Source organism: Pongo abelii, chromosome 23 (genome assembly GCF_028885655.2).
Source record: "Pongo abelii isolate AG06213 chromosome 23, NHGRI_mPonAbe1-v2.0_pri, whole genome shotgun sequence".
NCBI lineage: Eukaryota > Metazoa > Chordata > Mammalia > Primates > Hominidae > Pongo > Pongo abelii.
Window position 1 is genome coordinate 28,161,232 of NC_085929.1, and position 18,060 is coordinate 28,179,291.

At 48.2% G+C, this 18,060-nt stretch overlaps 1 protein-coding gene across 1 annotated transcript in view; it reads left to right on the forward strand.

The window, feature by feature from the left end:
* TXNRD2 (thioredoxin reductase 2) overlaps positions 1-18,060 on the forward strand; it is a 66,455-nt gene that overhangs the window by 1,239 nt on the left and 47,156 nt on the right. Inside the window, 1 exon segment of the mRNA NM_001256472.1 lies at positions 9,677-9,745. Within this exon segment, the coding sequence (NP_001243401.1) occupies positions 9,677-9,745 (69 nt within the window).

An 18,060-nucleotide genomic window follows, 5' to 3' on the forward strand; every position in this document is an offset into this window, starting at 1 on the left:
TTCAAAGCTTCTTGGCCGCATGTGTCAGGTGGGCAAGCTCAGGAAGGTTAAATGCACCCGTGCTAGTGGAGTCCCATAAAAGGGGATCAGCATCAAAAAGAGGAAAAAGGTTCAAAGGGGATTTATCATGGGGTTCAGAATCACGGATGTGAGGGCGGTAGTGGGGACAACAGACAGAGAAGTTTCCCCTTCCCATACTCACAGTCCAGACACGGCAATAGCCAATTTCCAAAGTTCTAGGTATTCTGGGCTCAGAATGGGGAATATCATACGAGACTTCGGGGGGTAATGCCCTTATCTTCCCATTTTAAGGGAAAGAACAAACTGAACCTTCTATGCAAAATAGGATGATGATCCTGGTCCTCCCAGTAAGAAATAAAATAAGCAGCCTCCAGGCATTCCCTTCCGCCAGAGGAGCAATTGTTTTTTAAATAGCCCTTTGGTGCCCAGTCTATTACTAAACCATAATATGAGTCTTTTTTTTTTTTTTTTTTTTTTTTTGAGACAGTGTCTTGCTCTGTCGCCTAAGCTGGAGTGCAGTGGTGCGATCTCGGCTCACTGCAAGCTCTGCTTCCTGGGTTCACGCCATTCTCCTGCCTCAGCCTCCCGAGTACCTGGGCCTACAGGCATCTGCCACCAAGCCTGGCTAATTTTTTTTGTATTTTTAGTAGAGACGGGATTTCGCCATGTTAGCCAGGATGGTCTCGATCTCCTGACCTCGTGATCCACCTGCCTTGGCCTCCCAAAGTGCTGGGATTACAGGCATGAGCCACTGCGCCCAGCCGAGTCATTTTTTAATACTACTGCATGTGAGTTAACACAGTCATTCCCAAATTGAAGTTTTAGATGGGCCCTCAAAATTTTTAGGATATGGTTTTCCTACAGGTTTATATTGAAAGTATGGGGTATCTCCTATTACTCCCTTTTTATTTGTCTTAAAGGAGAAAGGGAGAGGCCGGAGACCAAATGTCCCCATTTCCAGATAGCTAATCTCTCTGGAAGACAAGCAGCCCAGACTTGAGCTTCTAGATGGATACAACCAGTTGCGTGTCCAAGGCACAGAGGAGGGTATTTATAACCGATAGTAACATTAAACGCAGTGCCTTCTCCTGGCTGAGCGGGGCAACGGTCATCTGTAGCTCCAGGCATCCACACACTATCGTTAGTATAGATTTCTGCAGAAGCATCCATCCAGGTGAGAGGTCGAATAAGTGGAGGAAAAGGCACATAAGCCCAATAAGAATAATTTTGTGTAGCAGGTAAATCAGTTTAAGGGGAAACTGGTGAGATAGAAAGTATAAGGAAGAGAATTATTAAATAAAACCTATTGTAAGTGAGATCCAGTGCCGAAGGAGGAAGAGAAGAACAGAGGGATGTTATTTTCAGGCTAATAGAAATGGTGAGATTTTTAGGTTCGTAAGGAGAAAAAGAAAGATAATTAGAAGTGGGATTAGTTAGAGGGGTTTACGTTGCCATTAGGGAGGATTGAACCAGACCCATTTTGATTTGGTGTGCCAGTTTCTGAGGAGTCGGCACAGATCTCACCAGGTATGAGGGCAGTCTGTAACGCAAATGTCTCTTCCTTGTGGTTTTTATTGTTAGTATTCACACGAAGTTTAAGTCTCCTAGTGGGCACCCAGACAGGGGATTGATGATCTCCTAGTGAAACACAAGCATACCGTCTTCCCCACGTTATAATTGTTCCAGGTTGCAGGTATTGGTTTGAGAGTTTTTCCATGACACTGGCTTGCCTTCCTTTAGGGAGAATTTTTTGCGTGTATAATGGCATTTAGCTGCAGTCAAAGTATTGTTATTAGGAACATTTAGAAAGCTTAAAGTAAACAATGCTAAATATAATTGGGAGTGGGGAGTAGTTAAATTATGCTTTTAAACCAGCCTTGTCTTCTTTTACAGTAACTTGAAGAGGTTTAGTAATTTTTTCATGTTTCGGACCAAGACCGAGTCCAGAAACAAATCCCATGTTTTCCATTATATGTTGACTGGGAGCACTATAAGAGTTATGTGGAATATTAATTTCAGCCCCACTTTGTGACAGCAAATCTCTGCCCCAAAGATTAGTGGGGATTGGTGTGATATAAGGCTGAATTGTTCCCTTTTGACCATCAGGGCCAGTGCAAGGCAAGATAAATGTGCTCTGGTGAACTTCTTCAGCTTTTCCAACACCTTCTAGTCTCATGTTAGCGGGACGTTTAAGCCAGGAGGAAGGCCATAAATTAGAGGAAATAATAGAAACATCAGCCCCAGTATCAACTAGGCCCTCAAACTTTTTTCCTTGAATGTGTATGGTGCAGGTAGGTGGTTGTTTAGAAATTACATTAATTCAATAAGTGGCTTTTTCACCGCTGGAGCCCATCCCAGGGCCCCATGTCTTATCTCCTTTGTTTAAAACAATATTAGGTAGTGAAAGTAATTGAGCAATTGATTCACTGGCCGGAAAGGAAACAGGAACTTTGGCAGACACCATAAGTTTACATAAGTTTAATCTCATCAGAGGAATCAGAATTAATGAGATTAGTATGAACTATGACACCTTTAGCAGAGGTGGATGCCCTGCCTAACACCAGGCCCACTGAACCTTGAGGTAAAGGGCCAGTGACCCCCGTGGGGACAATTAAAGGCAATGAATTAGGTAGTAAATTTAGAGGAATGGTACTACAGAGATCGACCGCCCTGCCCCCTACTGTGGAGGTAGGCAAGCATTGTACTGAGACAGAAGAAGAGGCTGGGACCCATCTGGATTGTCTGTAGGTAAATTTGTTTGTGCTGGGGGCGGTGTTGGGACTGCTTGAAGTGAAAACACAACATTGGTCTGAGTCTGAGGTGTCCCATTTGATATTGGGGCCTGGGACTGGCCTTGCTTCCCATTTCCCTGGTTCTGTGGCAAGGGATTTTCATCTATATCAGACTTAGAGTGGCAAGTACTTGCCCAATGTTTACCTTTACGACAACGCAGGCAAACAGTAGCAGGAGCATTTGGCCGTGTTTGTTGAGCCGGCTTGGCCGCTTTTAAGTTTTTAACAGTGCAGTTTTTTTGGGTATGACCAAGTTGACTGCAATTATAGCAGGCTCCAAGAAAAGAATTAGTTGAGCCAGTTTGGTTGCCGTGCTTCATGGCCGGTGCCCACAGAATAGCTTTGTGGGTCTCCGATCCAATGCCTTCACAAGCTTTAATATATGAAGGCAACACCTCATGATCAGGTAAATTTTGACGTAGGACGGAACGCATGGCCATTTTACATTCATGGTTTGCATTTTCAAAAGCTAACATGTGAAGAAGAATACCTTGAGTGCGCTCATCAGAGACAGATTTTTCAACAGCATCTTGTAATTTAGCTAAAAAATCAAGATATAATTCATTGTGACCCTGTTTAACAGTAGTAAAAGAAACAGGAGCTTGGCCTGGGGTGCGTAATTTATCCCAAGCTCTCATACACACCTTTGTTACTTGTTCCGTGGTGACAGCATCAAAGCCTAAATGAGCCGTAGTATCAGAGTAATTATCGGAGCCTGTGAGCTGAGTCTGAGTAATTGGAATGCCATCAGCCCGATTTAGCTGAGCCTGCAGGTGGGCCTCCTCTGACCACCAGGTATGGAATTGTAAATGCTGAGATGGAGTTAGAACAGCTTTTGCCAAAAGGTCGCAGTCTAAAGGAAGCAAAATGACCTCAGTACAAAGAGTCTGTAATACCATTTTAACATATGGAGAAGTAGGACCATACTGAGTACAAGCATCCTTGAATTCTTTTAAAAAGGTAAGATTGAGCGGCGTATATCGACGCACTTGTACCCCTTGAGCATTAGGAGGTTCCAGTGTGACCAAATAAGCCCACGCCTCTGATCTACTTGTTTGTTTGTTTTGGCTTAATAAGCATTGCATGGAAGTTTCAAGAGCAGGCACATGAGATGGAGTCAGCACAGAAGTGACAGGAAAAGTATGTGTAGATAAGGGAAACTGAGATTGAAGGGGTTGGACTGGTATGAGAGTATAAGAAAGGGGCATTGGGGGAGCAGAAGAGGCAGAAGCATACTGGTGATTACTGGCCCAGTCCTGCGCAACCAGAGTGGCAGGGGTGTCCCTGCGTGAAGAATGGTACAGAGAAACAGGTTGAGTGGATGGCAAAGTGACCGGTTGAGGGACCAAAATGATAGGAGGGTGAGGGGCTGTAGTGGATGGGGGAGGGCCTGCAGAATTACAGGTAAATTGTAGTTTGGATGGCTCCGGAGGCGAAGACTGCAAAGGTTTGGAGAGGGAAGAGTTAGCATAGATATGGTCCTGGGCTGTCTGAGTTGGGGCCGCAGGAGCTACAGGTGTCTGCTCTTCGTGAAAAGAAATAAGATCATCAGGGGGTGATGTTAAGCCAAAGTCACTGGAGTTAGATATTGAATCCTCAATATCGTCAGGTGGGGGAGGAATAGGCAAAGGGAGGGGCTGAGCAGATAATGAAGGCCGAGTGAGAGAGGAAGGCTGAGGAAGAGGTAGAGCGTGGCCAGATTCAGAAAACTGTGGTAACTGCAGGGTGTCACAGGATTGGTATGTCATTAGGATGGCATGTACCAAGACCCAATCACCCCAAACAGTGACGGGAACATAATTTCCTGTCGGGACCAGTTCTCGGAATTTTGCACCAACATGATCCCATGGTTCCACATGTAATGTTCCCTTTGCAGGAAACCAAGGACAGTGTTCTTCCACTGCCCTGAATAGGGTGACCATATTTTCCATGGGAACCCGAACTCCCCCGTTTTAACAGGAATTTAATATAGCAGAGATAAGCATAATGTTTAGACTCCGCGTGACCCATAGTTACCCTGGACAATACACAGACAACTCATCAATCGTCAGGGAGCCAAAGAAGCGTTTCTGTGGACCGGACTGATGAACATTTCTCCACACCTACCAAAGGGAATAGGGTTCCCACATGCACTTAGGAAAAAGAAAACCACATTGGGCGCCAGATATTGGAGGAACCTGCCCCTAATATTTCAACGTATGTTCTTTCTATTTTCCGTAAGTGTCAGCCGTCTGAGAAATAAAGAGAAAGAGTACAAAGAGGAATTTTACAGCTGGGCTGCTGGGGGTGACATCATATATCGGTAGGACCGTGATGTCCACCTGAGCCGCAAAACCAGCAAGTTTTTATTAAGGTTTTTAAAAGGGGAGGGGGTGTATGAACAGGGAGTAGGTCACAAAGATCACATGCTTCAAAGGGCAAAAGACAGAACAAAGATCACATGCTTCTGAGGAAACAGGACAAGGGCAAAATCAGAACTACTGATAAGGGTCTATGTTCAGCTGTGCACATATTGTCTTGATAAACATCTTAAACAACAGAAAACATGGTTCGAGAGCAGAGAACCAGTCTGACCACAAATTTAACAGGACGGAGTTTTTTCCCCACCCTAATAAGCCTGAGGGTACTGCAGGAGACCAGGGCGTATTTCAGTCCTTATCTCAACCGCATAAGATAGACACTCCCAGAGCGGCCATTTATAGACCTCCCCCCAGGAGTGCATTCCTTTCCCAGGGTCTTAATAGTAATATTCCTTGCTAGGAAAAGAATTTAGCGATATCTCTCCTACTTGCACGTCCATTTATAAACTCTCTGCAAGAAGAAAAATATGGTTCTTTTTGCCCGACCCCACAGGCAGTCAGACCTTATGGTTGTCTTCGCTTGTTCCCTAAAAATCGCTGTTATTCTGTTCTTTTTCAAGGTGCACTGATTTCATATTGTTCAAACACACATGTTTTACAATCAGTTTCTACAGTTAACACAATTATCACAGTGGTCCTGAGGTGATGTGTATTATCAGCTTACGAAGATAACAGGATTAAGAGATAAAGTAAAGACAGGCATAAGAAATTATAAAAGTATTACTTGGGGGCCCAGGTGCGGTGGCTCACGCCTGTAATCCTAGCACTTTGAGAGGCCGAGGCGGGCGTATCACGAGGTCAGGAGATCAAGACCATCCTGGCTAACACGGTGAAACCCTATCTCTACTAAAAGTACAAAAAATTAGCCGGGTGTGGTGGCGGGTGCCTGTAGTCCCAGCTACTCGGGAGGCTGAGGCAGGAGAATGGTGTGAACCCAGGAGGCAGAGCTTGCAGTGAGCTGAGATTGTGCCACTGCACCCCAGCCTGGGAGACAGAGAGAGACTCCACCTCAAAAAAAAGAAAAGAAAAAAGTATAAAAGTATTACTTGGGAATTGATAAATGTCCATATTGAAATGAAATCTTCACTATTTATGTTCCTCTGCCACGGCTCCAGCCAGTCCCTCCATTCGGGGTCCCTGACTTCCCACAACACAGAAGTGAGCCACTGTGCCCGGCCCAGGGGTGCAATTGTTTTTTTTTTTTTTTTTTCTGAGACAGAGTCTCACTCTGTTAACCAGGCTGGAGTGCAGTGGTGCTATCATAGCTCACTGCAGCCTTGAACTCCTGGGTTCAACTCACCCTCCAGCCTCAGCCTCCCCAGTAGCTGGGATTGCGGGCCCTGCAGTTTCTCCTTTTAGAGTAGGAAGACCTGACCTGTCCCAGGCTTGGAGTGAGTGGGCGATGCAGCCCCTGAACAGGAGCCAGAATGACAACACCTGCTGCCAGGAAAGAGCTCAAGATAGAGCAACCATACAGGAGGGCCCCTGAGGTGGCACCCTGAGGTGGCCAGCCTGCCTGTTGGTGCACATTTTGGGGGACCCTTCCACTTGCCCTCACTGCATTCTCTTGGGTGCTGCATTCTCTTGGGTTCTCTTGGGCCTTGCTATGAGCTCTAGGCTCCTGCTCTTTGCTAGCCTGTACCAGGCAGTGGGTTCAAAGAGGAGCAGAAAATTAACGGACAATATGTCAGAAGGCAGAGGCAAGGCAGACACTTGCTGGGGCCAAGCCCTGTGGGCAGAGAGGGTATGCCTGGCTAAAGTGGGTGAAAGGCAAGGTTATGAGGTTCTCCAGGACACTGGAGTGCACAGGTGGTGTGTCCCCAGGTAACGCCTGCCACCCAGCCCTTCCTCCCACAGAGCAGCATCTGCCCTACCCACCTTTGAGGTACTTTGGGGTCCTTCCTCCCCAGCAGGCCACCCAAGCCCTTCCAAGTGCTTAAAGGCAGATTTCCTATGCTTGCAAACGACTGCCCTATGCCAGTGTTTGTCAGCCCGAGAGGGCTCCTGGGTGTGCACAGGGGGCGAGCAAGCTGCCCAAGATAAGCACATCCATACAGACAGCTGCTCACCCTGCCTGATAGCAGACAGAGGGGGCACAGTGCAAGGCTGCAGGGCAGGATGACCTAATGAGGGCCCTGCTATGGCAACAAGAAGGACAGGCACCTGCCATGGAAGGTAGGGACGTTCTGAGCAAAGCTTCTGGCTACCAGGCAGCCGGAGGAGAGAGATGCTTCTCCATCAGCAGGTTCATGCTCCCTGGGGGACCTGGTGGCATTTTCTCCCTAACCAGCAGTCCTTGGTTCTCTAGACTTATATTAAAGCCATTAGAATAATTTACAACAGTTTAGGCCTTTCCAGAGCCCTTGAGTTGAATTAGGAATTGAGTGTGCTTTGGACTGGCTGTTGGAACCGAGTTGTGGCTCTGTCAGTTCCCGCAGCTACGCACACATCTCATGTGCACTCAGGTGCTGGCTGCCAGGTGAAACAGTGGGTAGGTTTGGTTGTGGGGCAGGCTGGCTGCAGGCCATGGCCTTAGTGCCTGGATGCAGCTTCCCAAGCTTTCTCAGCTGTGAGCCAGGGCTCCTCTAGGCTCCAGCTCTTGTATCCTTTAGGAGTGCAGGTTCTAGACCTCTCTGTGGGGCATCTGCAGAGCCAGGGTGTGGAGAGACATGACACTCCAAGGACATTCTCTGCAGCCTTGCCTGCCTAGGAAGGTGGAGGTGGCGCAAAGATAGGTGCAGCCTTCTCATGGCAGACGCTAGGCTCTGATGCAGGTGTTGGGCAGATTGCCCAGCCTTGTATGACAGACCCTGCTCTGATCATGGAACCTCTTGGCCTTGTCTGAAGCAGCGACCGGCTCCAGATGCTCTGGGAGGGTGGTGCTTCTCATCTGGGCAGGCTCATATCTGCAGAGGGGGCTGAGGGCACTACTTGTTTTATACCCCAGAGTCTTGTCATCAGTCCCCACCCTGCCCTCACCCCAGCAGACTGATGACTTTCTATTATTTCTTCCTTCCTTCGTCAGGGAGTTGGCTGGTGCCTGGTGCTGGGTGTCCCGGACCTCAGGCCCATTTCAGTGTACTTCCCCTCTCTACTTCCTCCCTCCACTCCCTTCTCCAACCCTCCCTTTTTTGGCTGCCCCTTGCCTGCCTTGCTCGCCAGTAGCTTGCAGAGTAGACGTGGATGACACCTTTTGCAGGCTAAAAAGGCTGAGAGTGGCACTATGTGCAGTGAGCCACTATGGAGGACCAAGGTGAGGCGACACCACAACCAGCCCAAAAGGAATTCCAGGGATGAAACCTGAGCCCAGGCAGCTCTCCCTGTGCCCAGGGTGGCTTCCCTCCTAGCTGACTGCAGCTGGGCACACTGAGACCCTGGCTGTGTGCACTGGCCAGCTGTGAGGGACAGGGGCTGCTTGTGCTTTTATTCTTTTTTTTTTTTTTTTTTGAGATGGAGTCTCACTCTGTCTCCCAGGCTGGAGTGCAGTGGCGTGGTCTCCGCTCACTGCAAGCTCCGCCTCCCGGGTTCACGCCATTCTCCTGCCTCAGCCTCCCGAGTAGCTGGGACTACAGGTGCCCGCCACCACGCCCGGCTAATTTTTTTATACTTTTAGTAGAGACGGGGTTTCACTGTGTTAGCCAGGATGGTCTCGATCTCCTAACCTCGTGATCCGCCCGCCTTGACCTCCAAAAGTGCTGGAATTACAGGTGTGAGCCACCGCGCCCGGCCTGTGCTTTTATTCTTACTCACTTGTGACAGAGGGCAGCCTTCACAACGGAAAGGCACTTGGACTTGAGGAGAATGTTTTAGTCCACCTTGGTGGCTCATGCTTGTAATTCTAGCACCTTGGGCGGCCAAGGTGGGAGGGTTGCTTGAGGCCAGGTGTTTGAGACCAGCCTGGGCAACATAGCCAGACCCCATCTCTACAAAACAGAAAAATTTAGCTGGACGTGGTGGTCGGTGCTTGTAGTTCCAGCTATTCTGGAGGTTGAGGCTAGAGGATCACTTGAGCCCAAGAGGTAGAGGCTGCAGTGAGCTGTGATTGTGCCACTGTGCCCCTGTCGTGGGGGCCCTTCCAGGTCTATGTCCCAGCCCTGTGCTGACTGTGTTCCTTCTCACCTTTCATCCCTCCCCCAAGCGGGGCAGCGGACTACAATCTTCTGGGTGACAGAGTGAGATCCTGTCTGAAAAATAAATAGAATAAAAAAGAAAATATCTTAGTTCTGTGTCTGGCTGAGAACACTGGGTGAAGTTTGAGTTCAGAGTGGTTGGTATGGTGTGCGTGTGATTTGCAAAGATGATCACACACACCCACGGCCAACCTCACCACCATATGGCTTGGTCTCTGGATTTGCGCAGACTGTGTGTATCGAGTCACTCTTCCTGCTCTGATGTGTGGTGTCTTGTCACCATGACAGAATGGAGTCTCCAATCCTGATAAAATAGATCCTGTACCACGTTTAACCAGGCACATTCCTTCCCACCTCTCATCCCTTCTCTCAGCAGGTCAGCGGGACTATGATCTCCTGGTGGTCGGCGGGGGATCTGGCGGCTTGGCTTGTGCCAAGGAGGGTATGTATTCTGTATCCTTCGTGGCAAGGCCTCAAAGCTTTTAGGGACCCTAGAGAGGGTGGTGCTGTCCAGAAAGCGTCCATGAGCAAAATGCGCTGCCTCCCTGCTGGGGTCACCCCAGGGGCCTTTGTGTTGTGGCCTGTTCCCTGCCACTCTCCAGCTGTCTGCTGTACCCAGCGGCCACCTTGGCACTTCATGGCTGAACTGCCTTCCTCAGCTCCAGCCCTCCAGCTCTTCCGCTTTACTCACAGTGACAGCCCCAATCTGACTAGTCTCAGCTCCCACCACTCACACCCTCCGCGGGCTCCCCACTTTCCTTCACGTGCTTCTGGACAGTCCTCTCCTTCGCCTTACTGTGGCTGTCACCCTGCCTGCCTGCTCTCTGCACCTGCCTGGCTAGCTGTGGGGTTGGAGCTGCACCCTCCTGCCTGTCCCTGTCCTTGTTCTTAGTGCTGGTGCCTTCCGCCAGGGCCCATGGTCAGTTCTGCTGGCTGAGTCTTCTACTTGGCCTGGCACCATTGAGTAAAGATGTTGGGCGAATGGGCTGGACCCAGAGGTGTCCAGAGACGACACCTTGCAGTTCTCTGCTAATCCACATGATGCACAGGCCACCAGCACTTTGCCGGACTCTGTGCCCTGCTGTAGGAGTTCCTGGTCTGCTCTGGCCATGTCTAAACAATGATAAGGGGGCAGGTATGGTGAATGGGGAGGGGAGGGGATGAGAGGGAGGTGGGGCTGAAATGAGAAGGAGTTAACCAGGCACTTTGGCCCTGAAGCTGTGCTTCTCTGATGTCCAGTACTGGGCTCTAGAAGCATACATGGTATAAAGGAAATCCACTACTCTTGCTCCGTGGGGGCCGGGGAGTGTGTAGGAACCTGGGAAGTCTCCTGGCCTATTGGGGATCAGCAGAGGTACCCAGGGTCAGTGCCACATTGTACTCTCAGAACCACTCCCAGAAATGGATGGCGCAGGCAACCACGAGGCCTAGTGCTGTTCCTTTTAGCAGACTGGGCATCTGGGCTGTGTGTTCACTCCCGTGCTGGGAGCGACCAGCTGCAGAGACCTGAGTCCCCTTTAATCCGGAATGTGGACAGCTCCTGGGTATGTCTCTGCCTTTCATGAGAGTGGCATTTCCCTGCAGAGGATGACGTGGTTTTGCGGCTTTTTTGAGATGAACTGTACCTATTCAAATGGGCAACCTGATCATTCTTGACATGTGCATGTGTCCGTGCAGCCAGTACCGCAGTCAAGATTGGCAAGTGTGTCCTCCACTCCTTGTTAGTCCACCGGGGCTGCCGTAATAGACTGCGTAACAGACTGGGCAGCTGAAACAACACATGCTTATTGTCTCTCAGTTCTGGACGCTAGAAATCATCAAGGTGCGGGCAGGCCTGGTTTCTTCTGAGGCCTCTCCCTTGGGCTGTAGATGGCGGTCGTCCCTCTGTACATGTCTACTGTCCCTGTCCTGATGGATCAGGTGGACGCCCTCTTCTTTTGTTGGCTTTTTATTGGAGACAGAGTCTTGTTCTGCCTCCCAGGCTGGAGTGCAGTGGCGTGATCTCGGCTCACTGCAACCTCAAACTCCTGGGTTCAAGCCATCCCCCTGCCTTAGCCTCCCAAAATGCTATTACAAGTGTGGCCACTGTACCCGTATATGGCCTCATTTTTTTTTTTTTTTTTTTTTTGAGACGGAGTCTCACTCTGTCACCCAGGCTGGAGTGCAGTGGTGCGATCTCGGCTCACTGCAACGTCTGCCTCCCGGGTTCACGCCATTCTCCTGTCTCAGCCTCCCAAGTAGCTGGGACTACAGGCGCCTACCACCACGCCCGGCTAATTTTTTATATTTTTAGTAGAGACGGGGTTTCACTGTGTTAGCCAGGATGGTCTCGACCTCCTGACCTCATGATCCGCCCACCTCAGCCTCCCAAAGTGCTGAAATTACAGGTGTGAGCCACGGTGCCCAGCCTATGGCCTCATTTTAACTTAACTACCTCTTTTTTTTTTTTTTTTTTTTTGCAAGCGAGTCTTGCTTTGTCACCCAGGCTGGAGTGCAGTGGCAGGATCTTGGCTCACTGCAACCTGTGCCTTCTGGGTTCGAGTGATTCTCCTGCCACAGCCTCCCGAGTAGCTGGGATTACAGGTGCCTGCCACCACACCTGGCTAATTTTTGTATTTTAGTAGAGACGGGGTTTCACCATGTTGGTCAAGCTGGTTTCAAACTTCTGGCTTCAAGTGATCTGCCCGCCTCAGCCTCCCAAAGTGCTGGGATTACAGGCATGAGTCACCGCGTCCAGCCAACTTAATTACCTTTTTGAAGACCCTGTCTCTAAATACAGTCACATTCTGAAGTGCTAGGGTTTAGGGCTTCCACATAGGGATTTTGAGGGGATATGGCTCAGCCCATAACACCCCAACATTTTCTGAAACCTTGGCAATCCCTTCCGGCTTCCCCCCCCCTGCATCCCAGGCAACCAGGCATGTGTTGTCTGTCGCTATAGTTTGCATTTTCTATAATTGCGTATAAACGGAATGCTGCTGTATGTCATCTTCCTCTTCTGGCTTCTTTCACTCAGGGTAATGACCTTGAGACTCGTCTTCATTGGAGCGAGTGTCGATGGCTTCTTGCTTTTCATTGCTGAGTAGTGTTCTATTTATGGCTGTGCCATTTCGTGTACGTGTTCCCCTGTACTGGACACTTGAATTGTTTCCACCTTTTGGCCGTTGTGGACAGTACTGCTGTGAACATCTGTCTGTGTGTGTGTGTGGATATATGTTTTAAATTATTTTGGGTAAGTGCCTAAAAATGGACCAGCTGGGTCGTGTGGTATATCTCTTATTTAGGTGTTTTTTCATTTCTTTTAGCAGCATTTTGTAGTTTCTTTTTTATTCAAGTTTTTTTTTTTTAATTAGAAAAAAGAAAGATGAGGGTCTCTCTGTGTTGCCCAGGCTGGTCTCAAAATCCTGGGCTCAAATGATCCTCCCACCTTGGCCTCCCAAAACGTTGGGATTACAGGAATGAGCCACTGTGCCTGGCCTGTAGTTTTCAATGTATAGTCTTTCACATATTTTATCAGATATGTCCCTAAGTGTTTCATATTTTTAGAATAGTTTTATTGAGATATACCTCACATTACGTATGCGTTTGTCCCTCGGTACCCGAGGACGATTGGTTTCAGGACCCCCCGCTGTTACCAAAATCCATGGACACCGAAATTCATGCATACTGGAGTCAGGCAGTCGGCCCTGCAGCACCCACTGATACAGAGTCAGCCCTCTGTATATATAGTTTTGCATCCTATGAATACTGTTTTTTTCTTTTTCTTTCTTTTCTTTCTTTTTTTTTTTTTGAGACAAGGTCTCACTGTGTTGCCCAGGCTGCAGTAAATGGCGCAATCTCGGCTCACTGCAACCTCCACCTGCCGGGTCCAAGCGATTTTCCCACCTCAGCCTCCCTAGTGGCTGGGACCACAGGTGCCACCATGCCCAGCTACTTTTTGTATTTTTTGGTGGAGATGGGGTTTCGCTATGTTGCCCAGGCTGGTCTTGAATTCCTGAGCTCAAGTGATCCATCTGCCTCAGCCTCCCAAAGTGCTGAATTACAGGCGTGAGCCATCACGCCCAGCCGAGTACTGTATTTCCAATCCGTGTTTGGTTACAGATTTGGAACTTGCGGATATGGAGAGATAATATATATATATTTTTGAGACCGAGTTTCGCTCTTGTCACCCAGGCTGGAGTGCAATGGCACAATCTCAGCTCACTGCAATCTCCGCCTCCCGGATTCAAGCAGTTCTCTTGCCTCAGCCTCCTGGGTAGCTGGGATTACAGGTGCCTGCCACCACGCCCAGCTAATTTTTGTATTTTTAGTAGAGATGGGGTTTTACCATGTTGGCCAGGCTGGTCTCGAACTCCTGACCTCAGGTGATCCGCCCACTTTGGCCTTCCAAAGTGTTGGGATTACAGGTGGGAGCCACTGTTCCCGGTCAAGAGATTATATTTATTGAAAAAAAATCCATGTATGAGTGGACCTGTGCAGTTCAAACCTGTGTTATTCAATAACATTTTAGTTTCTCCCCAAAATACCCTGTACCCATTAGCAGTCAGTCTCTTCCCCCCTCTCCCCAGCCCCTGTCAACCACTAATCTACTTCCTATATCCATGGATGTGTCTGTTCTGGACATTTCAGCTGTTTTTTGTTTGTTTGTTTGTTTGTTTGTTTTAAGACAGGGTCTGACTCTGTTGCCCAGGCTGGGGTGCAGTGGCACCATCTTGGCTCACTGCAACCTCCGCCTCTCAAGCTCAAGCAATTCTCCCACCTCAGCCTCCCGAGTAGCTGGGATTACAGGTGTGCACCACCACATCCAGCTAATTTTTTGTATTTTTAGTAGAGACGGGGTTTCACCAACTCTTGACTCTCCAAGTTCTCCAACTCTTGACCTCTCAAGTGATCCGCCCACCTTGGCCTCCCAAAGGGTTGGGATTAACAGATGTGAGCCACTGTTGTTTTGTTTTTTGAGATGGAGTCTCGCTTTGTCACCCTGGCTGGAGTGCAGTGGTGTGATCTTGGCTCACTGCAACCTGTGCCTCCCGGGCTCAAGCGATTCTCCTGCCTCAGCCTCCCGAGTAGCTGGGACCACAGGCACACACCACTATACCCGATTAATTTTTGTACTTTTAGTAGAGATGGGGTTTCACCATGTTGGCCAGGCTGGTCTTGAACTCTTGACCTCAGGTAATCCACCCACCTCGGCCTCCCAGAGTGCTGGTATTACAGGCGTGAGCCACCGTGCCTGGCCTCTTTGCACTTTCTTGATGGTATCCTTTGTGCCACAAAAGTTTTAAATTTTGGTGAAGTCCAATTTATCTATTTTTTTCCTTTGTTGCTTATGATTTTGGTATCATAGCTAAGAAATCCAAGGTCACAAAGATTTACACCTGTGTTTTCTTCTAAGCATTTTATAGTTCAAGCTCTTACAGTTAGGTCTTTGATTTATTTTGAGTTGCTTTAGGGTTTATGGCATGTACCTTAACTTGCCAGTCTACTCTTAAAAGAGCACACATCTATTCCACCCCTCCTACCCTTCATTCTATGTTATTATATCATGTGTTTACTGTTACATGTTATAAATCCACAATACATCATTATTATTTTTGTTTAAAATATACTTAAATCGTGTGAGAAAATCTCACATACTCACCCATGTATTTCTGTGCTCTTCATTCGTTTGTGAGGATCCACATTTCCATCTGGCATTTTTCTTCTACCTTAAGGGCATCCTTTAGCATTTCTTGTAATATGGCTCTGGGGGTAATGAATTCTTTCAGCTTTTGTATGTCTGAAAACATCTTTATTTTGCCCTCTTTTGTTGTTGTTGTTGTTGTTGTTGTTGTTGTTTTGAGATGGAGTCTTGCTCTGTCACCCAGGTTGGAGTACAGTGGCGCAATCTCGGCTCACTGCAATCTCTGCCTCCCGGGTTCGCGCCATTCTCCTGCCTCAGCCTCCTGAGTAGCTGAGACTACAGGCGCATGCCACCATGCCAGGCTAATTTTTTGTGATTTTAGTAGAGACGGGGTTTCACTGTGTTAGCCAGGATGGTCTCGATCTCCTGACCTTGTGATCCGCCCGCCTTGGCCTCCCAAAGTGCTGGGATTACAGGCGTGAGCCACCATGCCTGGCCCCCCCCCTTTTTTTTTTTCAGTACTTTAAAAATTTTGCCCCTCTGACTTCTGGCTTGCATTGTTTCCAGTGAGAAATTTGCTACTATTTTTATCTTAGTTTCTCTGTAGCGTGTCTTGGTTGCTTTTAGGATTTTCTCTTTTCATTGGCCTTGAGCAGTGGTTTTTACTTATGGTGTGCCTTGATGTTGTTCTGTTATTATTATTTTTTTTGCTAGAGTTTGTTGAACTTCTTGGTTCTATGAATTTTTAGTTTTCGTGAAGTTGTGAAATGTTTTGACCATTATTTTATCAAATAACTGTTCTGTCCCTCCCTCTTCCCCTCACATGTGGGGACTTTTAATTCCATGTATATTAGGCTGCATGAAGCTTCCCCACAACCTACTGATGCTCTTTTCATTAGAAACAGTTCTCACTCTGCATTTCATTTTGGATAGTTTCTATTCCTATGTTTTCAAACCCACCAATAAAAGATTCTGCAACATCTGACCTGCCATTAATCCCATCCAGTGTATTTTTCATCTCCTGTATTGTAGTTTTCATCTCTACAATCCATCCTGAGCCTTTGGTTATATCTTCCGTGTTGCTCCTGCACTGTTTGAACATGCAGAATGGCTAGTGGGGCAGTGAGCTGAGGAGAAGGGTCGGAGGGGAAGCTTGGCTGTTGGGTCTACGGGTACGATGGAGACCATGCAGCTGAAAGTAAACCATCACCCCTTCTGCTTCGGTGTGAAAGGCCAGGTGAAGATCCTGCGGCTGATGAGGCTGGGCCTTAGGGTGCGGGGGGTGGTGGAATCTGCTTGTGGGCGAGAGATGTGGCTATGTGGCTATAAAGGATGAAGATGAACGCCCTGTTTGCTTTTCAGCCTCGCTTGGATCAAAGTTAAAAGGCCAGTTGCGGCCTTCTTGGTGGAAGAAGGAGAGAGATAAGGCACTGTCCTCCCCTTCGGAGGGTCTGGGGATACACTCATCCATCAAAACCACTGAGGGCTGGGCGTGGTGTGTGCCTGTGGTCCCGGCACTTTGGGAGGCTGAGCTGGGAGGATTGCTTGAGCCCAGGAGGTCAAGGCGTAAGCAAGCTGTGATCACACCGCTGCACACCAGTGTCTGGGTGACAAAGTGAGACCCTGTCTCTTTAAAAGAAAAAAAAAACCTTTTTTTAAATTAAAAAAAAATCAAGTCTACCCGAATGGCCTACACTTGGACCCACAAACCAGGTACCTAAGTTACCAGGCAAGGCAGCTGCAGTTGTACCACTCAGAAGTCCACAAGATTTGAAGAAAAAAAAAAAAGCCTCAGGGGTTTCAGTGAATGCTGTGTTAACTTTTTTTTTTTTTTGAGACATAGTTTCACTCTTGTTGCCCAGGCTAGAGTGCAGTGGTGCCACCTCAGCTCACTGCAACCTCTGCCTCCCGGGTTCAAGCAATTCTCCTGCCTCAGCCTCCCGAGTAGCTGGGATTACAGGCACCCACCACCACACCTGGCTAATTTTGTATTTTTAGTAGAGACGAGCTTTCACCATGTTGGTCAGGCTGGTCTCGAACTCCTGACCTCAGGTGATCTGCCCGCCTCGGCCTCCCAGAGTGCTGGGATTATAGGCGTCAGTTACCATGCCCAGTCTGCTGTGTTAACTTCTATAAGTCAGATGTTTGATGTGACCGAGTTCAAGGCTGATACAGCCCAGAGCCAGGACAGGTCGAGAGCTGCCCATTTTTAGGGCCTCAGACTTCCTACTGGGAGCATCGCAGTCCCTTCTGAACAGAGGTTTGGAGAAGGTGGGTCATTTGGAGAGAAGTGACCTAAACTATCCTAGTTGAAGGAATCTATCCTCGAAACTCATCATCGAAGGAATTCAAAAAGAGAAAACTTAAGGGAAAGGAAAAAAAATAGTTTTAAATTTTAAAGAGTGGGCATGTGGGAGAGGGATTGGAGATAGTTAAGAGTTATAGGAAAACATTTCCAATTAATATGAGGAGGAATTTTATATTGGGAGAGTTCTCAAAATTAAATGGCCACTTGGGAAGGCAGTACATTCCCAGACAAAGGCACCAGGCATAGGTGAGCACTTGGTGAGGATGTTATGAAGGAGACTCAAACTTCAGGTAAGTAGGTACAACAAATTGCATATACTATCCTTCCTGGCTGGACGTGGTGGCTCACGCCTGTAATCCCAGCACTTTGGGAGGCCGAGGTGGGCGGATCATGAGATCAGGAGTTTAAGACCAGCCTGACCAACATGGTGAAACCCCATCTCTACTAAAAATACAAAAAAATTGGCCGGGCATGGTGGTGCGCACCTGTAATCCCAGCTACTCAGGAGGCTGAGGCAGGAGAATCGCTTGAACCCAGGAGGTGGAGGTTGCAGTGAGCCAAGATCGTGCCACTGCACTCCAGCCTGGGTGACAGAGCTAGATTCCATCTCAAAAAAAAAGAAAAAAAGATCCTTCCCACACCAAAAGTCTGGCTGTGAGAAGTAGCTACCATATAGTGCAAGTTGAGATGCATAAGAGGTTTATAAAACCACCCTGGAGTCGAAGGAGAGAGAACTTTTGGTAGGGAGTAAGTAGGTAAAAAGGGACCCAAAGGTCTGGGATCTTGAACACTGAAGGAGGAACAGTGTTCTGTGAGAAAGGTTTGT